The sequence below is a fragment of the Argopecten irradians genome, chromosome 9, assembly GCF_041381155.1.
Source record: "Argopecten irradians isolate NY chromosome 9, Ai_NY, whole genome shotgun sequence".
Taxonomy (NCBI): Eukaryota; Metazoa; Mollusca; class Bivalvia; order Pectinida; family Pectinidae; genus Argopecten; species Argopecten irradians.
The window spans coordinates 39,784,410-39,807,927 of NC_091142.1; the positions used below are offsets into that span (position 1 = coordinate 39,784,410).

General features: G+C 34.6%; 1 protein-coding gene and 1 pseudogene across 1 annotated transcript; both read left to right on the forward strand.

Annotated features, from left to right (window-relative positions):
- The first annotated feature begins 4,942 nt into the window (after positions 1-4,942).
- Positions 4,943-6,481, forward strand: LOC138330765 (uncharacterized; annotated as a pseudogene).
- A 4,528-nt stretch (positions 6,482-11,009) lies between these two features.
- Positions 11,010-20,386, forward strand: LOC138330974 (uncharacterized). The gene is made up of 5 exons (XM_069278440.1): positions 11,010-11,604; positions 15,525-15,612; positions 16,029-16,187; positions 18,098-18,277; positions 19,041-20,386. The coding sequence occupies exons 1-5, from the start codon at positions 11,251-11,253 to the stop codon at positions 19,229-19,231; spliced, it is 972 nt and encodes a 323-aa protein (XP_069134541.1). The 5' UTR covers positions 11,010-11,250; the 3' UTR covers positions 19,232-20,386.
- The last annotated feature ends 3,132 nt before the right edge of the window (positions 20,387-23,518 follow it).

Genomic DNA, 23,518 nt, shown 5'->3' on the forward strand with positions numbered 1-23,518 from the left:
CGTAGATAGGTGCTTTTCTCCGGGTACTGAGGCCTTACTTCACCTACAAAACATGACAGGCCTTAAAAATGACCCTGGACGTTGATACGAAAAGAGTTAAGAAATAAACGCCAAGCAAAGTCTAAATATAGCAGTCTCAGTATTTTACTCATTTCTTATTATCAATACATTTGGTCTGAGCATCAATGCCGAATTCTAGTAAGGCGAACATCATCAAGGTGTAGTCTATTCTAAGGCCAAAAAATGTCTGTTTAGGGTTACATTGGCAAAAAAATAGGGTCGGTAGGTCGGGAGGACGGTTTTCTTTTAGTGTCTTTCACTCTAAAATAATGACCGGAACCGCAATCTGAGATCGAAATCCCGACTTTAAAAGAAATCGTAGAAAAGTGGCAAAAAATAGGGTCGGGGGTAAAAATAAGGGTCGGTCGGATAACTCTAAATATTATTGTTTGGCCTAATGGAACCTCCAACGTTAAATACCTTCTGAACACGTCTTCGATGCATAAAGATTTACTTAAATATGTACATGAATTTTTAAAAGTCTGAAATAAGGTCTTTCACACATCCCTATGCATTATTTATATTATATCTTATTATTTGTTGGAATTGAAAAGTCATCTTAGCAACTTATTTAACCCATAGCATAACTGACAAGCCCACAAACAATAAAATATCCAATGCACAACTGTCCTGGAGAGGACGTTTAATCAACAGTATATCTTGTTTCTGGGATTGTTTAACTGCATATTTAACTCATCATATCGTATTTTTGTTTTGTAATATTAGAAACAAAAACAAAAGTGCTTTGAATATACGATGAGTGAAGTTTACTTATTTGGAGTCGAACGTAGAGCTTCATTGCATTGTATCTAAATAGTCAATAAAATGCATTGAAAGCCATTAGCTATGATGATATCAAGGCCATAGTTAGACACAATTTCGCAATCACTGGTTCTAGTGATGCGGTTCATCATCAACAGAATTGTCCCGGCGCGGAACCATCCCATTATCACGCTCTTAACAAAAGGCAAATGACTATTACAGTACATATTTGTTTTAGGGTTCTAAATGATAAATGAAATAGTCGAACGCCTACTTGATATATCATCTGGTTACATTTTTATCGTCAGTGGGCAAGAACTGGATCAGGTTACCTTCAGGTTGACTTGCAGTATCATACGGGGATTCTAAAGCAGTATAGCACCAACCTTTGATAAAAGCACATCATCTGAAGATATATGAACAAGTTTTTTTGTGTAAAAAGCAACAACATGATATTCAACATAATAGCTATCATCTTGTCACTTTTTCTTCTGGAATGCGCAAGTGGTAAGTCAAAAACAAAAATTACAAATGTAAATGGGCTTTAGTAACAATAAAAATGTTAAAATTAGAAATAATTATAATTATTATTTCTACGTTAACCTTTCGGCCTAAACAAAGTGACATTGTTCGTGAGGTTATTATTTTCAATGATATATTCAATAATATGTAAAAAACAAATGCAATAAAAATACTGGTTTATTGTCATGTTCCTTTAAAAGAATTTAAGAGCATATGAGTTAAGGTACTTCAATTAACATTTACGCTTATCAGTTAGAAACTTAAATGTTCGTGCATTCTAATAGCATTACCATGGGATTAAAAATTGTATTTTGGAATCAGCTATGATTGATATATAGCTCGTCGATTAATTGACAGGTTTATACAAAATTGATATTTTTAATAATTTTCAATACTAATGTTGAGGCAATTCATAATTGAAGATAAGTAATGATTTTAATGAATTTAGAATTAGGATGGTGGACTCTGGTGGGAAAAAAACATTAAACAAGATAAGCACTACATATTTCTTCGATAGGGAAAAGACTTCAGGGTACTTTTTGTGGTACAGGTTTTATATAGGTTTTGTTAATGCTATCAAAACATTATTTTTCGGTATAAGGAACTTTTGATCTTTAAATATTATCTTTAGATGTTTGCTTAATAAAAATATAGAAAATTGTGTTAACGCTATCAAATCGTTATTTATCGGCAATGAGAACATCGGTCAGACATGTGTAAACCTTCCGTGTGGTATGATTTGGTAGTCAAACTATATATAACAATTACACTCGTGGGTTTTATTTCTGAATTTGACACCTGTACATATACACTGATGACAGATAATGACGAATATGTCACACATGTGTCAATGTCAAGTTACTATGGTTATAGTAGATAAGACGTAACGATTTGTTTGATTTACAAGCGTTTACTTCACTATGCTTCCCTGTTTTGCGATATTTTACTGAGTTCACCTTATTGAGTGATCTCTGCTCGTCTGCTGGAGAAACAGGATGCTACTCTCTCCCCCTCCACCCCCTCTCTTCTAATCACGACCAAATTAAAAATTAAAGAAAGTTTACGTCAAAGGCCCACGAAACTGAATTAAAGAAAACTACAGTTGTAATGTATCTGGATAATCTTTGGTTTAAATATATTCAGGGAAAGCACAATTGAGTAACCCCCAAACTCTATCCTCAACCATGAATCATTTCTGTGGTGTTTTCCGTAATGCTATCCTCTCATACATGGGCATCATGCATGACATGCGTTATACATGTGGAAAAAAAATTGTTTCCGCAAGATCATGATATCTCATATATGAAATCCCAGTCGTTATATCGACAGGAGGAAATTAAAAATAAGGACAAAAATAAGAGTGACATCATCATATACCATCCAATCATTGAAGATATAGTCTTTTAAATATTACTCAAACGGAGTTGATCAAAGTCATGTGAGTGCTAAGATCTGCAAACAAGCTTGGCATTACCTACGGAAAATGGTATTACATATATATTAAAGAGACAATTTCCTGAAACGTTTTATGAGGTCAAGCCAACATTCGTATTATTTTTTTTACTAAGACAATGTCCTGAAAAGTTTTAAAAAGTCAAGCCAACATTCGTATTATTTATTTCACATTTTTTGGTATTTTGTTTACTATACAATTAAAAGTAAAAAGCTTATCTACTATCTCAATGGATCCCTCTGTCGACACTGGTCACATTTACATCTAGGACACCGGAACTGACCGTCCGTAATTATAAATACGGTTGTGATTGGTCCGCGTTCATGAACATTGAACCATGACACAATCCGGCTCCATTTCGTATAGTTTTTTAATTAAATAACATTAGTAATATGTTCATATCATGAAACCGATATTGCAGTTACCCAATCGACAATATGTCTTCATATATAAAGAAAATAGAGAGACATTAGGCTACATGTATGTGATTACCATTGGATTATTGAACCCTTCAACAATACGTTTATATTTGGCATATCCAAATACATAAAAAGAGACCGCGTACTGTCACGCCTACTTTGTAAATCATTAAAGCGTATGGAGTTTTCCATAATTACAATATTGATAAGAAGTTCACATCAGCCAATCAAGAATTTTAGACACGTCGTTAATGTGTAAATATGACAGATATCTCATTGATATATTGACTTACATATGTTGAGTGTTCTTTGATGATCAATGAAGGCCAAATCTGTTACGACAATTTACGATGTCGTTGGGTACTGTCTTAACAAGAGATTTTCCGTATTGAACTGTGAAGCAGTTGGTTAAATACCGAATTCAAGATACACAGACAATAAAAGAGAAATAAGTTTTTAACTTTATATAAACGATTTTGTAAGCCGATTTGGCATTTTTATATTTGTGTTATCGAAGGATATATTTGCATTATAACAAGAGGTCCTTGGGTTTTGGTGCTATTTGACTATTGGTACAATATAATACAGTTGCAGTATAGAGCAGTGGGGATACAAATACAAATGACCAAACGGGATGAAAATTCGACTAACAATTAGCTCATTGTATTCTAAGAATTTTTCCGGGTCGTTTCTGATAAAGGAGATGTATCTGAGGTACATATATATTCTGAATAAATGTTACGTTTGTCAAAAATAAGCAAAAACTGACATGATTTTCAAATTCAGTTAATTTATGCATATTTGGGATGAATGGTTACCATAGCAACTTAAAACTGCAAAATTAGAAAACTACAGTACAATTAAATCAGGCATTTACTTAATATTTCAAATGCAACAATTTTATTTCTTAATCCTCAGTTTAAAAATCGATTGATTTGGGGTTGTCAAAAAGGGCCTAAACCATTCATAGTTCTTTGAACTTTCAAATAAATAGACTAGGAAGTACTTTTGGAAACACCTGGAAGTGTTTTTCTCTTATTGAAAAATGTTTTGATTATTTTCCACATATTTGACCTCTATGTGACCTTGACAGTGGGATAGTCCTTCAGTATCCTACATTCTACTGCTTATTTATCAGAAGCCGTTTTAAAGAGTTTTGCCTATTTGACTCCTAAAACCTTGAATTAAGGTTAAGGTCATTTATTTGAACAAACATGGTACCCTTTTATCAACGCACATTTACAGGATTAATATCAGGTTTCTATACCTCTCAGTTAAGATCAAGCCCATTCATTTAAACGATCTTGGTAGCATTAATCTCTAGGCCTTTCGAAACTTGAGAAAAGTCGTTTCTACTTTATTGTCAATACTTATATTTAATAAATGTTTGATAATAAGGCGTGTACCCTAAATACAATAACTATGAGATATTCACATCGGCAAATCAATACCGTACCAAATTCATATTCGTCTTTGTTCAACAAATTTTATTGCAAATAAGATGCATATTCATTTAGCATCTGGCAAAGCCTATACTAGCCATCTCCAAACAGAATATCATTTATTATTAGTGTCTCCCCAACCTATCACAGTAGAAAAAAAAAATAAAAAAAAAAAGTTCTCATAATTGAGAAAATTCTGAATCGTTAAGACTTTTCTAAAACAAATTTCAATGTAACAATGCATTCCTTCCGGACTTTGATTGATTCAATATACGTTTGTACTTTGTACAGGAGCTGGACCGTCCATGACAGCATTCTCCCCAGCCTTGCCAGATAGCCTTCCCACCCCTATGGATGTCCTCCAGATCGACTCGTCTTGGTGTGCACGGGATTGCTACAACAACGACACCTGCATGTCCTTTGCATATGATGTAGAGAAAGGGGAGTGCAAGAAATATGGGGGAACTACTTCGGGAATATGCAAAAGGAAAACAATCAATCGGTGAATATCCCTCTCTACAATGGACCAATGTACTTCTTCAATTTCTGTAAGTATTATAAGTATAAAGTTGTACAGGGACATCTGCTATCGTGAATCAATATTGATTGTTTCGTCATCTAGTTGTAAAACTAATGTTATGAACTATAAAAAAACCCACTTCTTTATAGCCCAAAACGAAGACTTGACGATTGATAGAAATTAACAATCACTAACAAAAACACACAAAAAAAACGTCCTTTATAAATGATGGTTGCAACTTTATTTAACAACCACACTATTTTAAGGTATATGGCAATGCATTTGTATTTTGAACTTTAAGTAATAGATGCAAACATCAAAGAATGTGAATATGCTCCAACCAAGAGATATTAAACTATACCGCTTATTTGTTTCTCTGCTCTTACTCGTTGTGAACAAAAGTTACATGACACCGTCTGATGAAAGATGAAATTTAGTAGGACTAAATAATCTGACAGAGATCCAAGACTGCATACCGACATTTCTTTTATAGCGCATGCCCTTGACCGAGGGTACATAATGGACAGAGAAACCGAACTCTGTTACAAGGTCGTCACATGGAAAGTGTCGCATGATGATGCTGAGGTTGCCTGCTCCGTAGACAAGGCCCGACTGCTGGCCATCCAAACAGAAGCACAGCTCGACGCCATATTGAATCACACGATGACTTCCAGTGCCGGTACGAATCTATTTGCTTTCTGTCTGAGTGATTTGACATAGATTTTTTTTTTATTTTGAACATAGAGCGCTTATGTGGTCTGCTTGTTATTTACGATATTATTTGTTTGATATTACATAATGTCATGAACGTTCATTTAGAATAGTAACGTTTGTTTCAGAATCACTCTTCCCATTACACGTGGCAGGAGATGGACTGAACATGACATTATTCGACCAACAGCCTATCCTGGACAACTTGTACACCATTAATGGGACTACTGCTTCTGGCAACTGCACACACCTAACAACGACTGGCATCACCAATGGTCCATGCAGGGAAGCACTCTCCTTCATTTGTGGTTACTAACAAGTGAAAAGATGCATGGACGCAGTCTTCTTTGTTTGTCGTTACTAACGAAGGAAAGATGCACAGACGCACTCGCCTTTATTTGTCGTTACTAACAAGAGAAGATGTGTGGACGCACTCTCCTTCATTTTTGGTTACTTTAAAAAGAAAGATGCATGGACGCATACTCCTTTGTTTGTCATTACTAACGAAGGAAAGATACATGGACGCACTCTTCTTTATTTGTCGTTACTAACGAAAGAAAGATGCATGCACGAATGACGAACACTTTTATTTTAGGGCGCCTAGTTTCCGGTGTTGGTATGGCATAACCAGTTTCCATTTCAACATTTAAAGTACGATAAGTCAATCCGAATTCAAATATCATTTTTGCTAAAAGGTTGGTGTATTCCGACTCTGATAGTTCCTGTTGCAGCATAACTTTGTATCTCTATGTAACGAAACGGTGTTATTTGTTCATCTGTTTTATTTCAGTATGACATGGTGATGAGTTAGCAGATTTTGTTCGAATGTTTTATCATCATGTAAACGTGCTACGGTGTGTCAGATAATTTTCTCTTTTACCAATTATACCTGCCGGTGTAATACTGGCTGGTCATATGCAATACTCTCATGTCGTCTGATACTGTATTCTATGCCTACCGTTGCAATATAACCTCGTAACGTCACGGCGTCAACAAAAATCGCTGCACGCACGGTTAAAAGGCAATTCAGAAACAAGACTGATATTATTGTAAAGTTCACAAAAATTGGGTTTATATTAAAAATACCCTGCAAATATCATGTTAGAGAATTGATTTGCAGTCGTGGTTTTCTTTCTTATAAAAAAATTACCAAAATAGCGTGATATCTATGAAGATAACGTTGAGGTATGAGAGCTATCCGTTAATATGTAGATATAGGAAGGATGGGGGTGGGGTGGGGGGGGGGGGGTATTCTGCCCAGAGTATTACTACATTTCGTGCCCCTCCTACTTATCTACATCTGTTTTATACATATAACATATCATGTTATTTTATCTATTTGGGGTTTTTCCCGTTTAAGTTGTGTGTTGTATGGTTTGATTTTTTTTATTCTTTTCTTAATTTTTCAATATATTTTTTTTAAATAAATATATATTTTAACCACAGCATGTAGTGACGTAATAATAATTTTGTGTTTGTGTTTTTACACAACGACTAAAGGTTGAAATACTTTTTTCAAAATTAACTTCTTTTTTTTAATTTCTCGCAGATAAATGTTCAAAGAAAAGTAACCATTCATTTAGTCAGATACATAGTAAATTGAAAAGGTACTTGTTAATTTCTCAAAGGATTATACTGAAGAAAAAGTAAGTATTCATTTAGCAACATAAATTGAAATGATACTTAGAGAGTCATTTGCATTTAATCATAATGAAATAAAAAAAAACCTAGATCGACTGTGATCCTGGTCTATAAAAGAATACCATATGAAGTAGCCTAGACGTACATCAAACACCAATGTCACTTAACATCTGGACACCTTGTCTGTGAACAAAGCTTTAATCTTTTATGTATACACTATATATATTTATATAAGAGCATGTATGCTTGTATACGTTTAATACAATTATTTGTCCGTAAAACATTTGCTAATACTTTAGTACGTTTAAACCTAATATCATGGAAAGATATATTGATTTGAAAAGAAAAGAAAATCTTATTTGTATTGCTTTAGACTCAATATAATTTAACGGGTTAAATTAACGCCTGCAAAGCCGTTCAAATACATTGATGAAAGCTTCATTTATGAAATATCTAGGTCTTAGATGTCCTTCATCTATTTCTAACAGTAAATCACTATTAATACCATTTTTTGAATTAGAAGTCGTTGTTCCAATATTTCCTTGTCAATATCGATGAATTCCATTGCAACAATATATCGTCATCAAGCCGTATCGACTTGGATACTCTAAATCACAAATAATTATCATTTTTGAATGTTGAAAAATCGCAGAATGCCGAGATAAACCTATAGAACAAAAACAAATTGAACTCAAATCAACACGTATATATATAGCATGGTAATGGTTCATCCTTGTTACTTCTGATTAAGATTATTCTAATTTCTGACACTGGAACCGGATTTGATTAAAATGTGAGATATCGTGGATACAACGCAGTGCTAGCTCCTCCAAAACACATTTATTCATTATCTTATATTTCTTTTTTTTCATGCTAAAACTGATTGTTTAATTTGCCATTTTCTCCTTTTCATACATCCACGAAAGATATCTGAAAAATGGTGCGAAAATCCGACGTTATCGTGACTTCTTAATAGAGACATTGACGTTGTGTATTGATTTGGAATATAACACGTGGTAAATTAATAAAATAGTACTGTTTTGTCTGGTAGTTTGAAAATTGACTTTGAACATTGATGTCACTATGGGGTTTTTTTCGGCAGGCATTTGCATACTTTACAACACAAATCCATATAGTTAAAAAATTTTTAACATACCCATATCAGGTCTGCATATGAAATTTAAAAGTAATGACATCAATAGAGCTCTGTTACCTCCTTAAAGATCTGTGATCTCGGTTATGTATTTTATATAATCCTTTTATTTGACATTTAAAGATGCTCCACCGCCGACAGAGCAAAAATGATATTCATCATTTGAACAATAATTGGTGTTTAAACGTGTATATATGCCTAATTAACACAAAAAATAACATAAAATAATTTATTTCGCCTTTGGTGCATGCGCAATCATTACTTCATTTCATATAAGATATAGTGCCACAGATTTTTTTCGGGATGCAATTAATCATTTTTCATCGTTTTAACTTGAAGTAAAATTAGAAGCTCAAACTTTTTTAATGGTGGTAATGATGTAAAGTCAGTAACTTTTGTACCCGAAGAAAAATACTAAATCGTCTGATCTTGTTTTTGATAGTGAAAAAATACCATTTGTCAGTGGTGGAGCATCTTTAAGACTACAATAGTATGACATTATTTGTTATTTTTTTTTTTAATATATAATCCTTTTATTTGACATTTAAGACTACAATAGTGTGACATTATTTGTTATTTTATAGTGTAAATAAATGACTTATACGTATATCTTTGTTGTTGTTTATATAATAAAACTGAATATGCCAGGAAAAGTTATTTGGTGACCTACAATCCAATTAAGTCCACCAGAACTTCAATATCGAGGTATACAAAACTGGATTAACACGACAATGTAAATTTACATATAGGAAATATTACCTCCAATAAACATTTGCATATGATATATATAATTTACTGATTGACTTCTATATTTGATCAGAACAAAAATCGAAAGTGTACAAATAGACAAAGGTCTGCTAATCAATAATGAAATCGAAGACCCATTTATGTAATTTTATACGTTTGAAGTCTTCACACAATGTAAATACCTTAAAGTTTTTGTAAATATGCCTACTGTCTTCAATAGAGAAGATATTGTTGTGGGGAAATGGTCAGCAAATTTTAAGACCACTACAAAAACAGTTCTTATGTATAGTAAATATAATAGTTGCCGTGGAAAATGGGTTCGAAAAGGAGGGCAAGGAATTCGAGGTTTACGAAGGGAAAAAAACAAAATAAGAAAACGAGACAAATAAACTTAGCTTAGGAGATTTTGTTGGTCGAGCATTACATATCAGAAATCAACCTTAAATAAACCCAAAATAATTCATGTTTATTAAATAAATTATTTTAATGAAAGAAAGAAAAATAAATGTTTTCAAATGTAAAACAAAACTACAGTTTTAAACACGATATTTTCTTTGCCATTGAAATGTTCTAAGCAACTTAATTATTTATACTGAAAAAGAGTGGTATATCTATAACGATAACTTTGAGGTATGAGAGATACCCGTTCATGTGTAAACATAGGAAGGATGGGGATATTCTACCCTCGGTAAACCCCTCGGCAAGCCTTGAGTTTTACTACATTTTGTGACCCTCGGGTAGCATACCCCTATCCTTCTTATCATCATGAAAAAAGTCCCATACACCAATTTGTTTAATTCTAAATATCAAGTAAATCGGTATGTTGGTTGTGTATCTTTGCAGCTTTAGTACTGTTTCTATGGCATCAATCCTAAACATGCATAAATTATGTGAATGTGGTAGTTTTTTTACTTGTAGACATTTTTGCTAAGTTTATCATCTAGAAATTCAACAGCGCTTGGTAAGGTTACATAGTGGAGCTGCAGTGAAAATGTAATTTTTTATACGTATGGGAGGTAATTATATTTGCTTTATTGTCATGAATGTCAAGGAGTTTTGTTTTTTTATTTTGTTTTAAAGAAATGAACTCCAGGCATTCCCATAACATAGAGGATAAGCCGTACACTTATTTATTTATTGTTTGTTGTTTGTCCAAGAAATATTATTTGAAAATTTCTTGAATATTTGAGGAAAGGTAACGAAAAGAGGTAACAAATAGAATATCATATTACCTCATAAACAATTCACATGTTTGCGAGTCTTTGCGAACAAAAGTTATAACTTCGATACGAGTTTCATAACATTTCATTTGAAATGAACACAAACTTAAGATACTATTGATCACAAAACAGCTGTCTCAGGTCTATACAGCTAGTGATACCTTAATTGATCAGGCGGATTATGTGATAACATTTCTATTTGATTAGTTGTTACTAAATATGAAAACATAACAATAACATTTATCTAGGATACCATTATACAGCACACTCACACGAACGTGACATTGTTAATTTACAACTATAGGGTAAATCAATCGGTAAACGTACATTATCAATTACTTAGTGAATACACCAAATCATTTTGTGAATAGTCAACCGTTTCTTAAGTTTATTGAATTATTCCACAATGACGAGGGTATGTGCTTATCCAGACCCACCGTTACCTAAGCAAACAACACGCGAGTTCAAAATACTGGTTTTGAGCACATGTAGAATTCATTATCACTTTAGTTTAATACTAGGCATGTGAAAGTCCTACGCTTATCCTTCCTGTCCAAACAGTATATCTTAGCTTCGTCGTCACATATTCCGGAATATCTGATGTTACAGTTAATGATGATTCGGATTTTATTTTATCTTGGAAGTCTGATAAGTCCTGTATCCCTTTATAGAACAATAGATGTGTCCGTAACAACAGATACCGGGAATATCTTTAGCACGACTGTCCAAGTACAGGAGGGCATGGCCCTACTCGGGTCCGGACTCATATCCGAATCACAGCCCTATGGACTTATACAGTGTATCCGGAAGTGTCTTCTGCTCGGGGACTGTGTCGGACTTGTCCACCAGGGCGTCACATGTACTCTGGGGAAACAGCTGGACGGATTCGCCACTATTAACAACCCTTCATCAGTTTACGTGCAGAAGTCTACCATTTCTAGCCAACTAGATCAGGTACATAATCATTGTTCAAATGACTCTCTGATAATATCTTTATTACCTTTGTGACATTGTCTGAATTCAATTTTATGTATGTTTCCTGTGTTTGTGAGTCTAAGTTGTCTAGCGTCTTCCTCACAGTTAACGTCATGTATAGGGCGTTCAGGTGTATGGTGAACGAGTGTAGTTAATTCCATACTTTAGTGTGAACTATTGTACGCTTTATAGTGCAATCCCCCTGAATCATGCCGCTAAACATACCGAAGAACACACTCCACACGGTTTCTTTAAAGTCTATTAATACCGTCAATTGTATAACTGCGAAGAAGAAATATTTCACAGACTTTAAAATCTTCAACGTGTTGAAGATGGCCATTGTCAGTTAGAGACACGAGGATGCCTTGAGCAAGTGGCAAAACAAAACCTCCCACGTAGAGGCAGGCACTCAATTAAAGGTAAAAATAGAGGTGATGAAACAGATTTTTGAAAGATATGATTAGACATTTTTGGCAAGAGAGCCACTTCATCAGTGAAAATAAATATTTTGATCAAATTGAGTTTTTAATCTTCACAGTAATATAAAAACATCAAAAGTTATTTACCATTAAACAGTCAGAGTAATTTCAAATCCTTAATAAGACATCAGACAGCATAAATGAATTTTTGGTATTTTCTTTAAACAGGGAAAACACATTTCAAACATGTACATGAAGTAATATATTCAAATCTGACCATTTAAAAAGAATCTTACGAGCTTACGAGAGTAGTTTCAAAATTCCATCCATGTTTATAATTTCAAAATCAAAGTCACTAAATCATTTTAACGATCTAAGACAATTTTTTAATTTTACTGTATTTTATGTCACAGAGCGGGAATGATTGGCAGACTGAAAGAGAAATATAAAATCTCAAATTAGCATTGCACTAGTATTTAAGTGGTAATGTTATCAAATGCAATGTCTTGAAGAAGAAGGCTCATCACATCCACATTGTTTACTCACAGGCTAATAAATTCATTGCAATGGTTTTTTTCGACCTTATGATATATTGACCAACCAACTTAATGATTTTCCACAGATCACAGTAAAAGTTTGGAATCTACTACATGTAAAAAACGTGGTACTTCAACCCCAAATCCCATCAGAGTAGTAAAGTTCAAAGAAATAAAGAATTGAAAATTGAAAAAGTTATTTTGCAATAAGGTTCATTCTGTACTGAAAATTCCCAAAATAGAAATTGATTTTGGAAACGAATCAATTTAACTTTCTCTTTATATCATTGTTATCAGAAAACGCCTTACTTTGGTAATCCATAATTAACTACCAAGTGACCCGGACAAAATCATATCCTGGGCTCAATCTTTTATACACAGGAACTACGGGGCACCGATTGGGACTTTGTCTTTTTGTAATCAAAATCAATTTTGTGTACACAAATTGAATTCTGTCATAACGAAATCATTTTCGTCTTACAAAATTATCTTCCAGCACACAAATTTCATATTTGTCTACACAAAATTCATTTCTGTCATGATAAAATGCATTTTTGTGGACGAAGTCAAAAGTGAAAATTGAACACAAAAGTCAATTTTGTCACCGAATCCAAATATGAATATATCACTTGCCAAAGTTATCTTATCATAGCTTTCAAAAATCTGTTTCATCACCTCTATTACAACCGTTTATTGGGGCCTGCCCTTACGTGGAAGGTTTTGTTTTGCCACTTGCTCAAGGCATCCTCGTGTCTAACTGACAGTGACCATCTTCAAAGATATTGAAGTCTGTAAAATATTTATTCTTAGTAGTCAACCAGTTTTTGAAATGAACTGTCTCATCACGATTTTGTAACGTGGCCTTTCATTGGATATAGTGACTGTTGGTATGGCACGCGCTCACGTTGTTAAACCAATGTGTCATTACATAATGGATAGGCTGCAAGAGCTTTTAGAGGAAGGTCTGCCAATCACGCAGATTGCACAATATTTCAACTTCCAAGTCTGGTTATCCTTCGCCAAAGAATGAGCGAACTGTAAGCGTTTCAATCAATCGGTTAGCAGCTTACAAGTAAATGTCAAACATAGACTAATTTGCATACTTAACTGACGAAAATGAATTCTGTCGAGACGAAAATTAATTATGTCCACAAAAATGAAATTTGTCATAACAAAAATAATTTTTGTCCACTGACGGATAATTTTGTTTAACAAAATTTATTTTTGTTATTACGGAAACGAAGTTATTACAAAAAACTTTTTTGAGAGACGAAAGTGATTTGTAACGACAGAATTCAATTTCGTGTTCACAAAATTGAATTTTGTCATGACTTTGCCCACTGAAAGATTGTTTGTATAGTAAAACTTATTTTTGTAATACATGTATGTTATAAATTTTGTTAATCTGAACTCACTTTTGTTGAACAAAATTCATTTTTGTCTACACAAAATTGGATTTCGGGTACAAAATCACAAGTGTCCCATTTGGCGCCCCGTAGTAACTCCATTTAAAAAAATGTTTTTCATTTATTTGGTTGTTCCCTAATATTTCATGATCTAGAATTATTCTTTGGTATAAAACTTTGTATAATGCCAACACTATGGGATTACATAGCAGTCGACTACCTTCTGAACCGCCGAGAACCAAAAATATCGGATGCCAATGTAGCAATATACTTGCACTTCGTTTATATGAAAAGTCCTCTGTGATTACACAACAGAAATCATTAAAATGTCTACAGTGAGGCGAAATGATAGAAAAACCCAAACAATGAACTAACCATTTGTAAGTCATGTATAATGATTTTTTTTAAAACAACACGAAAATTAAACATGCCTTTCCTTTTCCTGTCATAGGCATGTCATTTTGTTTCGTCCCATGGGAACCATGCAAGAGGGCATTATTGAGTATAAGAATACGTGACTTTACGCCCATTCTCACATATATACAATGAAATTCTATCGATGTTATTCTAATACTATGTATCCATGAATGATTTCAACAATGCAATATATATATATATATATATCTTTTTTTAGACCTTACAATGGTTTATCATGCCAATATTTTATAACGATGGTACTTCAAATACGTGTACCAGTATATATGATAGTCAAACACGAAAAGATTTTTATTATTATTCGAATTTATTAGCATTCGACATTTAACATTCAAAACTTATAATCTCTGAAAAACTTAACTTTAAAATGTCGTGCAGCTCGATATACGACATTCGGCATTCAAAAATATCACTGGTCAACGACCGAACTGTGAAACGTTGTGTAGCTCAACATATGACATAAGAATGTAGTTGACTGTTGAACAATCTGATTAAAACCTTATGTCTATGGCTTGTTTGTTACCTCCGATATCTGTCTAGTTACACAGCAGTCGTTACACCTCAATAGGCCGGTCAATTGCAAGTGAAAAACGTCGTGTTTACTTAACAACTACAATGGCTACTAGCATAGCTTGATGAACGTTCTTGTTCTTCTTTATCAAGGAATGATATGTTGGAACCACAATAAAATCTTATGATCCTCTGTCATTATGATTAGGAAGTTAATGGAACATGAGGTGGTTATATAATCAGGACCCAGTTTCATGAACATTCCTTCACAGTTTAAGGAATCCCTTAACTTAAAATTCTTCATGGGAAAGCATTACAGAATGTAGGGAAGGCTCCTTAACTTAATTTTTTTCCTTAACTTTTGTAATGCTTTTCTATGGGGACATTTCTTTTCAGGAATTCCTTAAAGGAATGTTCATGAAACTGGGCCCTGAATATGAAAATAGTTGCTCAAAACGACGTTTGGTGTTAGATACAAGATGAGCTCTAAACCTAAACTTCTCTTTGAAGAAAAATCACTTTACATACATTTACCTACAAACGCAACATTTTTATGAAGTTGCAAGTTACGCTTATGGATTTTTTTTATTCAGGCTTTAGCTGATGTATGCAATTCCGATGTCTGCGGTGAACGGTATGTTTGTCAGCTACTAGCACAGGGCTACCAGTGTATACCGACGGGTAGGTTCATTTATTCGCTTCTGATCAACAATTTCTGACTTTTAATTTTATAAATATATCAATTCAGCATGTTTTTATCATCTAATTAATTCTGACTACCAGAAGGGATACACAATATAATACCTAACTACCAGCGGGAGGTTCATTTACGTAAGGGTTCCATTGTAAGGCAATTCATTAAAGAATTGTAAATTAGAAATAATTAAAGTTTATTGAACTGAGTAAGAGCACTTCGAAAATAATAACATAAATAGTTCATGAATATTTTGTAACATGAATTCGACAAAAACTCTCTCTATTCCATCATTCATAATGGGTCTCTTGCCAGTTGATAAGAGGAACGTACTAGATCGTAATTTTATAAGCAAAAATGAAAGAGTATAGAGTTGACGTTTGTAAACGTGTTATATTTCCAGAGTGTGTAGCATTCCCTTTTGCTCTAACAAACTCATTTGTGAATGTAAGTGTAGGAGCCACGAATACCCTGACTTGTGCAAATAACTTAATACAACACGGAAGTGCCGTCCAGACCTGTCAGGCAAGTGGACAGTGGTCCCCGGGTGACCTAAATTGTGGTAAGTCTGAATGAAAATTACTTTGTGGCGTTATCATTACATGAACATTTAAAACAATAATATCAATATTAGGACAGTTTTTGTCTATTTAAATCAGGCGATCGGACTTGACTGTTTTGAATCTTTATTTAATTTTACACATAATCTGTTCGTTACTCGTACGAAAGCAGTATCCTTTTTTCTGTCTTTCGAAGCAATTTTACTTTCATAGTTTTCGTTTTTACCCTTTGTTTCTTCCTGATTGGCCATTTTCTTGCTTTTTCATCTATCGTAGTGCCCGTATTCCCTCCGACCCTATCGACATTCCTTTTGCTGTTATTTGGTAGTTTTGTGTTCTCTTATTCCTTCTATTTAGTCAGTTTGTCGTTTCATTTCGTTGTCGTTTGTTTCATTTATCAATGTCGTTTGCTCCTTTATCAATGTCGTTTGTTTCCTTTATCAATGTCGTTGTCGTTTGTTTCCTTTATCAATGTCCTTTATCAATGTCATTTGTTTCCTCTATCAATGTCGTTGTCGTTTGCTCCCTTTATCAATGTCGTTGTCGTTTGCTCCCTTTATCAATGTCGTTGTCGTTTGCTCCCTTTATCAATGTCGTTGTCGTTTTTCCTTTATCTTGTCTAAGTGTTGTTTATTGTTCAATGTCATTTGTTTCCTCTATCAATGTCGTTGTCGTTTGCTCCCTTTATCAATGTCGTTGTCGTTTGCTCCCTTTATCAATGTCGTTGTCATTTGTTTCCTCTATCAATGTCGTTGTCGTTTGTTTCCTTTATCAATGTCGTTGTCGTTTGTTTCCTTTATCAATGTCGTTGTCGTTTGTTTCCTTTATCAATGTCCTTTATCAATGTCATTTGTTTCCTCTATCAATGTCGTTGTCGTTTGCTCCCTTTATCAATGTCGTTGTCGTTTGCTCCCTTTATCAATGTCGTTGTCATTTGTTTCCTCTATCAATGTCGTTGTCGTTTGTTTCCTTTATCAATGTCGTTGTCGTTTGTTTCCTTTATCAATGTCGTTGTCGTTTGTTTCCTTTATCAATGTCCTTTATCAATGTCATTTGTTTCCTCTATCAATGTCGTTGTCGTTTGCTCCCTTTATCAATGTCGTTGTCGTTTGCTCCCTTTATCAATGTCGTTGTCATTTGTTTCCTCTCAATCAATGTCGTTGTCGTTTGCTCCCTTTATCAATGTCGTTGTCGTTTGCTCCCTTTATCAATGTCGTTGTCGTTTTTCCTTTATCTTGTCTAAGTGTTGTTTATTGTTGTGTGTTTTTTCTTTGGTGCCGTTTCATATTCATTGGCCTTCGTTGCCGTAGCTGTTATCTCTTCTTACTTAACTGTTTCATTTGTTTCCCTTGATGCTGAAAATATATTGCCGCATGACCGTTTTGTCGTCTTTACCAGTATTTACTTTTCCCTTTTCTCTGTCCTCCTTGCAGTTTGTCATTCCTTTCGTTGTCGTTTGTTTCACTTAATACTTGATAGTACTGCTTCATTGCCTTTGTCTCTCTTTAGCCGTCTTTCACGCTTTTTACTTCCCTCGTCGTTCTTTCCCATTGCTGATAGCGTTTTATTTTAGTTTCTTCTGTCCGTCATTGCTGGTGTTTTGTGTTGCTTATCTTATGACGCTCCACCGCCTACATACTCATCATTTGAATAATAATTGGTGTTCAATCGTATATATATGCCTTACAAACACAAAAAATTGTTGGTAAGGGTGTAAGGTAAGTAACTTTTGTAACTGAAGAAAAATACTTATGCGTTTGATCCTGTTTTTGAAAAAATACCATTCGTCAGCCTTGTAGTATCTTTAATGTTTGATGTATTATTTATTTTCCTGTTTATCCAGAAGCCATATTCATTAATCTTTAAAACATAAATTGTTCAGCGTTTATTGCTTTTGTTTACTTTAATTAAGCGCCGGCGTGCGATACCTCCTTGGGTTATGTGGAATATCCAGACGCTTGTTTCCGGTATGTGCAGAGCAGGACATCAAAGCTGGACGCCTTAGCGGTCTGTCAGCAGGAAGGGGCGTCCCTTGCTCGGATAGACTCGCAGACAAAATACGACGCCATGGCGTCGATGGTGGATTCACTAGGTAGTCAAAAATTACATTGCATGATTATACTGAATCTTGATTAAAATGCAAGTTTTATCAACATGTAATAAAATAACTTACCTCTTAACTATATGAATGCAATACATGTGTCAACTAAGGTTTCTTAACCCTAACATTAAATTATGAAGAACTTTAATGAAAATGTGGTTAGACGCAGTAAATATAATTCGTTTAACGAGATACGACAGTTTCTATCATCATACTTCTGTTTTGTTGTTATACCGATATTCTAAAACATCATTTTCCTACTTTTTTTCTCTGAACACTTTCACATTTTGATATCGCAAACTAAGCTTTTGGATCAGTACGATTTAAGTGCTGTCATTTATGAATTAAGAAGAGAATAATAATAATAACAATGATAAAAAAAAAGATAAAAAATCTCAGGGTATCAGGAATAAATACGAAATATCGACATTATCATAGATTTTAATTTGGCAAAGTTTTTTGTCATTAATATGAAGAAATAAAAACGCTAAGTGGGGAATCGTTTTTTGGAATATGGGAAAGAAGAAATAAATAAAAAGATGGAAAGTATATTTATCAAACAGTTTGTTTGGATAAATAAAAAAAAAAAAAAAAAAAAAAAAAAGACTTTGCTCATGGAAAATCAGGAGTCAGAATATACTTTTACTTTCGATTGTCATTTAAAGATTCGGCCAACAAGAAAAGCCTTCATCATTTGGATGTGAAGGAATAAAACACAATATAATTTATAGATGTACATGTGCGATGTTTTCAGGTGGCCTGTACTACATAGAAGGATACCAATCTGGCACGAGCTGGTACTATGAGGACGGTACAGTAATGACCTACACGAACTGGTATACCTCCTCCTACACCCCCGGGCCGTGTGTAGCCTACTACCCCAATAGCGGCATCACACAAATGGACTGTGCTGTAGGACACTATTTCCTGTGTGAAATGATATAGAAATACGCAGGGTTGCCGACCCTCACGCTTTTGGCAGGATACTCACTATTTTGTTGAGACTCGTGCTTATGGCGGAATATTCGCTGTTTTGGTTGGAGACTCACTATTTTTGCGGAATACTCACTATGATGGTTGGAGACTCGCAATTTTGACGGAATACTCACTATTTTGGTTGGAGACTCGCGACTTTTGATGTGTCAGTCTCAAACAGCATGAGACATTTAGTCATTTTTTGTAAATATTCTCTCATATTCACATTTACCTACTACTATAAATTTATTTGGCCCTTTGAACTGACAATAGACAAATTATTAGACACATTGTACAAGAACTATGAACAAAAAGAAAACATTTTCACCGCCAGATTTTATAAAGACCGCTACACATTTTATAAGTAAGTGTATTATAATAGTTAATGTTACGAAAAAATGACGGAGGAGATATCTTATTTGGATTAACGGTTTACAACTCTGGCATCTTCAATACTCCAGGGGTTACTATCATTGTCGTTATGTACCCTCCTTTGGAATGTGTCATAACAAATCTGAAGACAATTCAGGAATAAAAAAAAAAAATCTGCAGAGGTTGCCTTTGAAAATGACATATTCCTTGGGTGGATATAACGACAGTGATAGATCTAAGTACCCACGGGAATGCAACCTTGGGTAAGGTGTATGACTTGGTCATAATAAAGTACAGAGAGCTGTAACCGAACATAACATTACTGTACATGTACCAGACGTACACCTGGGAATTCGAATTGTAGCGATTTAGCGAGTTTTGATGTGTTGTGGTATTTCTTAATAGTTTTATCATGCCTTTAGAAGCAGTCCCATTGGTCAAAAATTATATGTTTTCCTTTCACCGAAAAAAGTAGTAAAAAGGTGATAAATTATTGTTGATGTGTTGAAACAGAGTACGTTGTGAGTTATGTGCAATAATAAAGTATATGATGTCAATAAAAGTGCACAAGGGGTTGTAAATATATATGCAATGGAGTAAAATGACAAATATTTATTCTCATTATTTCATTTATTGTTCAAGGTACTCTTGAAGCATCGTGATCAGCTGGTTTTGTGAAGCATAATGTATTTGTATTAACGATAACAGAATTGTATATGATAGTTTTTTAATAGTTGACTCATTCAAAATAAAATGTTTTAGCAACAAATAGTTCATTATTAAATTTGAATATTTTTGAGGTAATGTTATAATGTTAAAAAAAGACATTTATCGACTTCATGGATGCAATTACTGTAGCTTATCCACCCACTTAACACTGAGGAGTCACACCTACTTCACAACCCTTGTCCCCTCCATTTAATATACTAAATACTCGAAATATCAAGGTAACTTTTCACATTTGCATACTTTTAGTTTACAGTTAACAAAAATCATAAAGACTGACCTTAAGTTTAAATTGGTTGTTTTAAATTGTGTTGAACCGACTTTCTTTATCGTGCGATTTATTTTCGCAAATTTCGCTATCCAATGTCAATTCGCGAAAGGTTAGGCCTAGTAGCCGCAGGAAATTATAGGTAACTTTTTTATATTTGCATACTTTACAATTACGAAAGTCATAATGATGGGTTTGTAGTTTAAATCAAGGTAAATTCACGAAAGTTTATCTTCCCATATTAACATCTTCTACAATTCCTGTAAATTTAATTCAAAGATATTTGTATTCAATTTTTACTCCGAAAAATATTATTCCGCGGAAATCGCGAAATAGTGGCTGTGAAAGGTTTACAATATCCTATAATGTTTTGAAATACGGAAAATGATTAAATACTGTCGTGTTTTTTTATTGTTAGTAATCGACATCAGTCAATACTTAACCCACTGCCTTAATTTCATGAATGAAATTAATTTCATATCTAAAATTATGTTCATTCCTGGATAACAATGGACCAAATCAATACACTAATATCGATTTCGACTGAATGTATTTATGTTTGTACTTACAAATATGAACTGGAGAGGACTTAAATAGGCGTAGCCTGATGTCCGATCCTTTTGATGTATATAATGTCAATAAAATATTGTTGAAATTGAAAATTTCGACCGAAATAGCTGCAGTCAATATCGACACATGGAAATATGTTTTAATGAGACAAACTATTGGTTGGGATAGTCACGTGTAATGTCAATAATGAAAACGACAAAGCGTTTTTTCTTGTTCCAAATCGACAAAACTAGGGCAAAGTATAACACAAGAAATAAAGATTTCTCTTAGTATAAATACACAATTAACAAAACACATAAAAAGTAAAATTAACGGTAGGAAACAGCCTATATTTGAAATGTCCATATTACAACATCACGAACAACTGATAACAGAAAATGATTTAATTATTGCAATATATGTTTTTTATAGATATATGAACAAAATATAATTGACTCTGTGGGTGTGTGTGTTTTCACAACGTACATTATCTAATCTGTTTATAAGATAATATTTACCATACCGACGCTAATTCAGCTACCTTTCTCTGAACATATGTACCTGCTGATGTTTGGACCACTGCCTTTGTCTGAACATCGTGTACTTGCTGATGTTTGGACCACTGTTTTGTCTGAACCTATGTACTTGCTGATGTTTGGACCACTGTCTTTTTCTGAACCTATGTACCTGTTGATGTTTGGACCACTACCTTTGTCTGAACATCGTGTACTTGCTGATGTTTGGACCACTGCCTTTGTCTGAACATATGTATCTGCTGATGTTTGGACCACTGCCTTTGTCTGAACCTATGTACCTGCTGATGTTTGGACCACTGCCTTTGTCTGAACATCGTGTACTTGCTGATGTTTGGACCACTGCCTTTGTCTGAACATATGTACCTGCTGATGTTTGGACCACTGCCTTTGTCTGAACATATGTACCTGCTGATGTTTGGACCACTGCCTTTGTCTGAACATATGTACCTGCTGATGTTTGGACCACTGCCTTTGTCTGAACATATGTACCTGCTGATGTTTGGACCACTGCCTTTGTCTGAACATCGTGTACCGGCTGATATTTGGACCACTGCCTTTGTTTGAACATATGTACCTGCTGATGTTTGGACCACTGCCTTTGTCTGAACATGTGTATCTGCTGATGTTTGGACCACTGCCTTTGTCTGAACACATATACCGGCTGATATTTGGACCACTGCCTTTGTCTGAACATCGTGTACTGGCTGATATTTGGACCACTGCCTTTGTTTGAACATATGTACCTGCTGATGTTTGGACCACTGCCTTTGTCTGAGCATGTGTATCTGCTGATGTTTGGACCACTGCCTTTGTCTGAACACATATACCGGCTGATATTTGGACCACTGCCTTTGTCTGAACATCGTGTACTGGCTGATATTTGGACCACTGCCTTTGTTTGAACATATGTACCTGCTGATGTTTGGACCACTGCCTTTGTCTGAACATGTGTACCTGCTGATGTTTGGACCACTGCCTTTGTCTGAACATATGTACCGGCTGATATTTGGACCACTGCCTTTGTCTGAACATCGTGTACTGGCTGATATTTGGACCACTGCCTTTGTTTGAACATATGTACCTGCTGATGTTTTGGACCACTGCCTTTGTTTGAACATATGTACTTGCTGATGTTTGGACCACTGCCTTTGTCTGAACACATATACCGGCTGATATTTGGACCACTGCCTTTGTCTGAACATCGTGTACTGGCTGATATTTGGACCACTGCCTTTGTCTGAACATATGTACCTGCTGATGTTTGGGCCACTGCCTTTGTCTGAGCATGTGTATCTGCTGATGTTTGGACCACTGCCTTTGTCTGAACACATATACCGGCTGATATTTGGATCACTGCCTTTGTCTGAACATCGTGTACTGGCTGATGTTTTGGACCACTGCCTTTGTTGAACATATGTACCTGCTGATGTTTGGACCACTGCCTTTGTCTGAGCATGTGTATCTGCTGATGTTTGGACCACTGCCTTTGTCTGAACACATATACCGGCTGATATTTGGACCACTGCCTTTGTCTGAACATCGTGTACTTGCTGATGTTTGGACCACTGCCTTTGTCTGAACATATGTACTTGCTGATGTTTGGACCACTGCCTTTGTCTGAACATATGTACTTGCTGATGTTTGGACCACTGCCTTTGTCTGAACATATATACCGGCTGATATTTGGACCACTGCCTTTGTCTGAACATCGTGTACTGGCTGATGTTTGGACCACTGCCTTTGTTTGAACATATGTACCTGCTGATGTTTGGACCACTACCTTTGTTTGAACATATGTACCTGCTG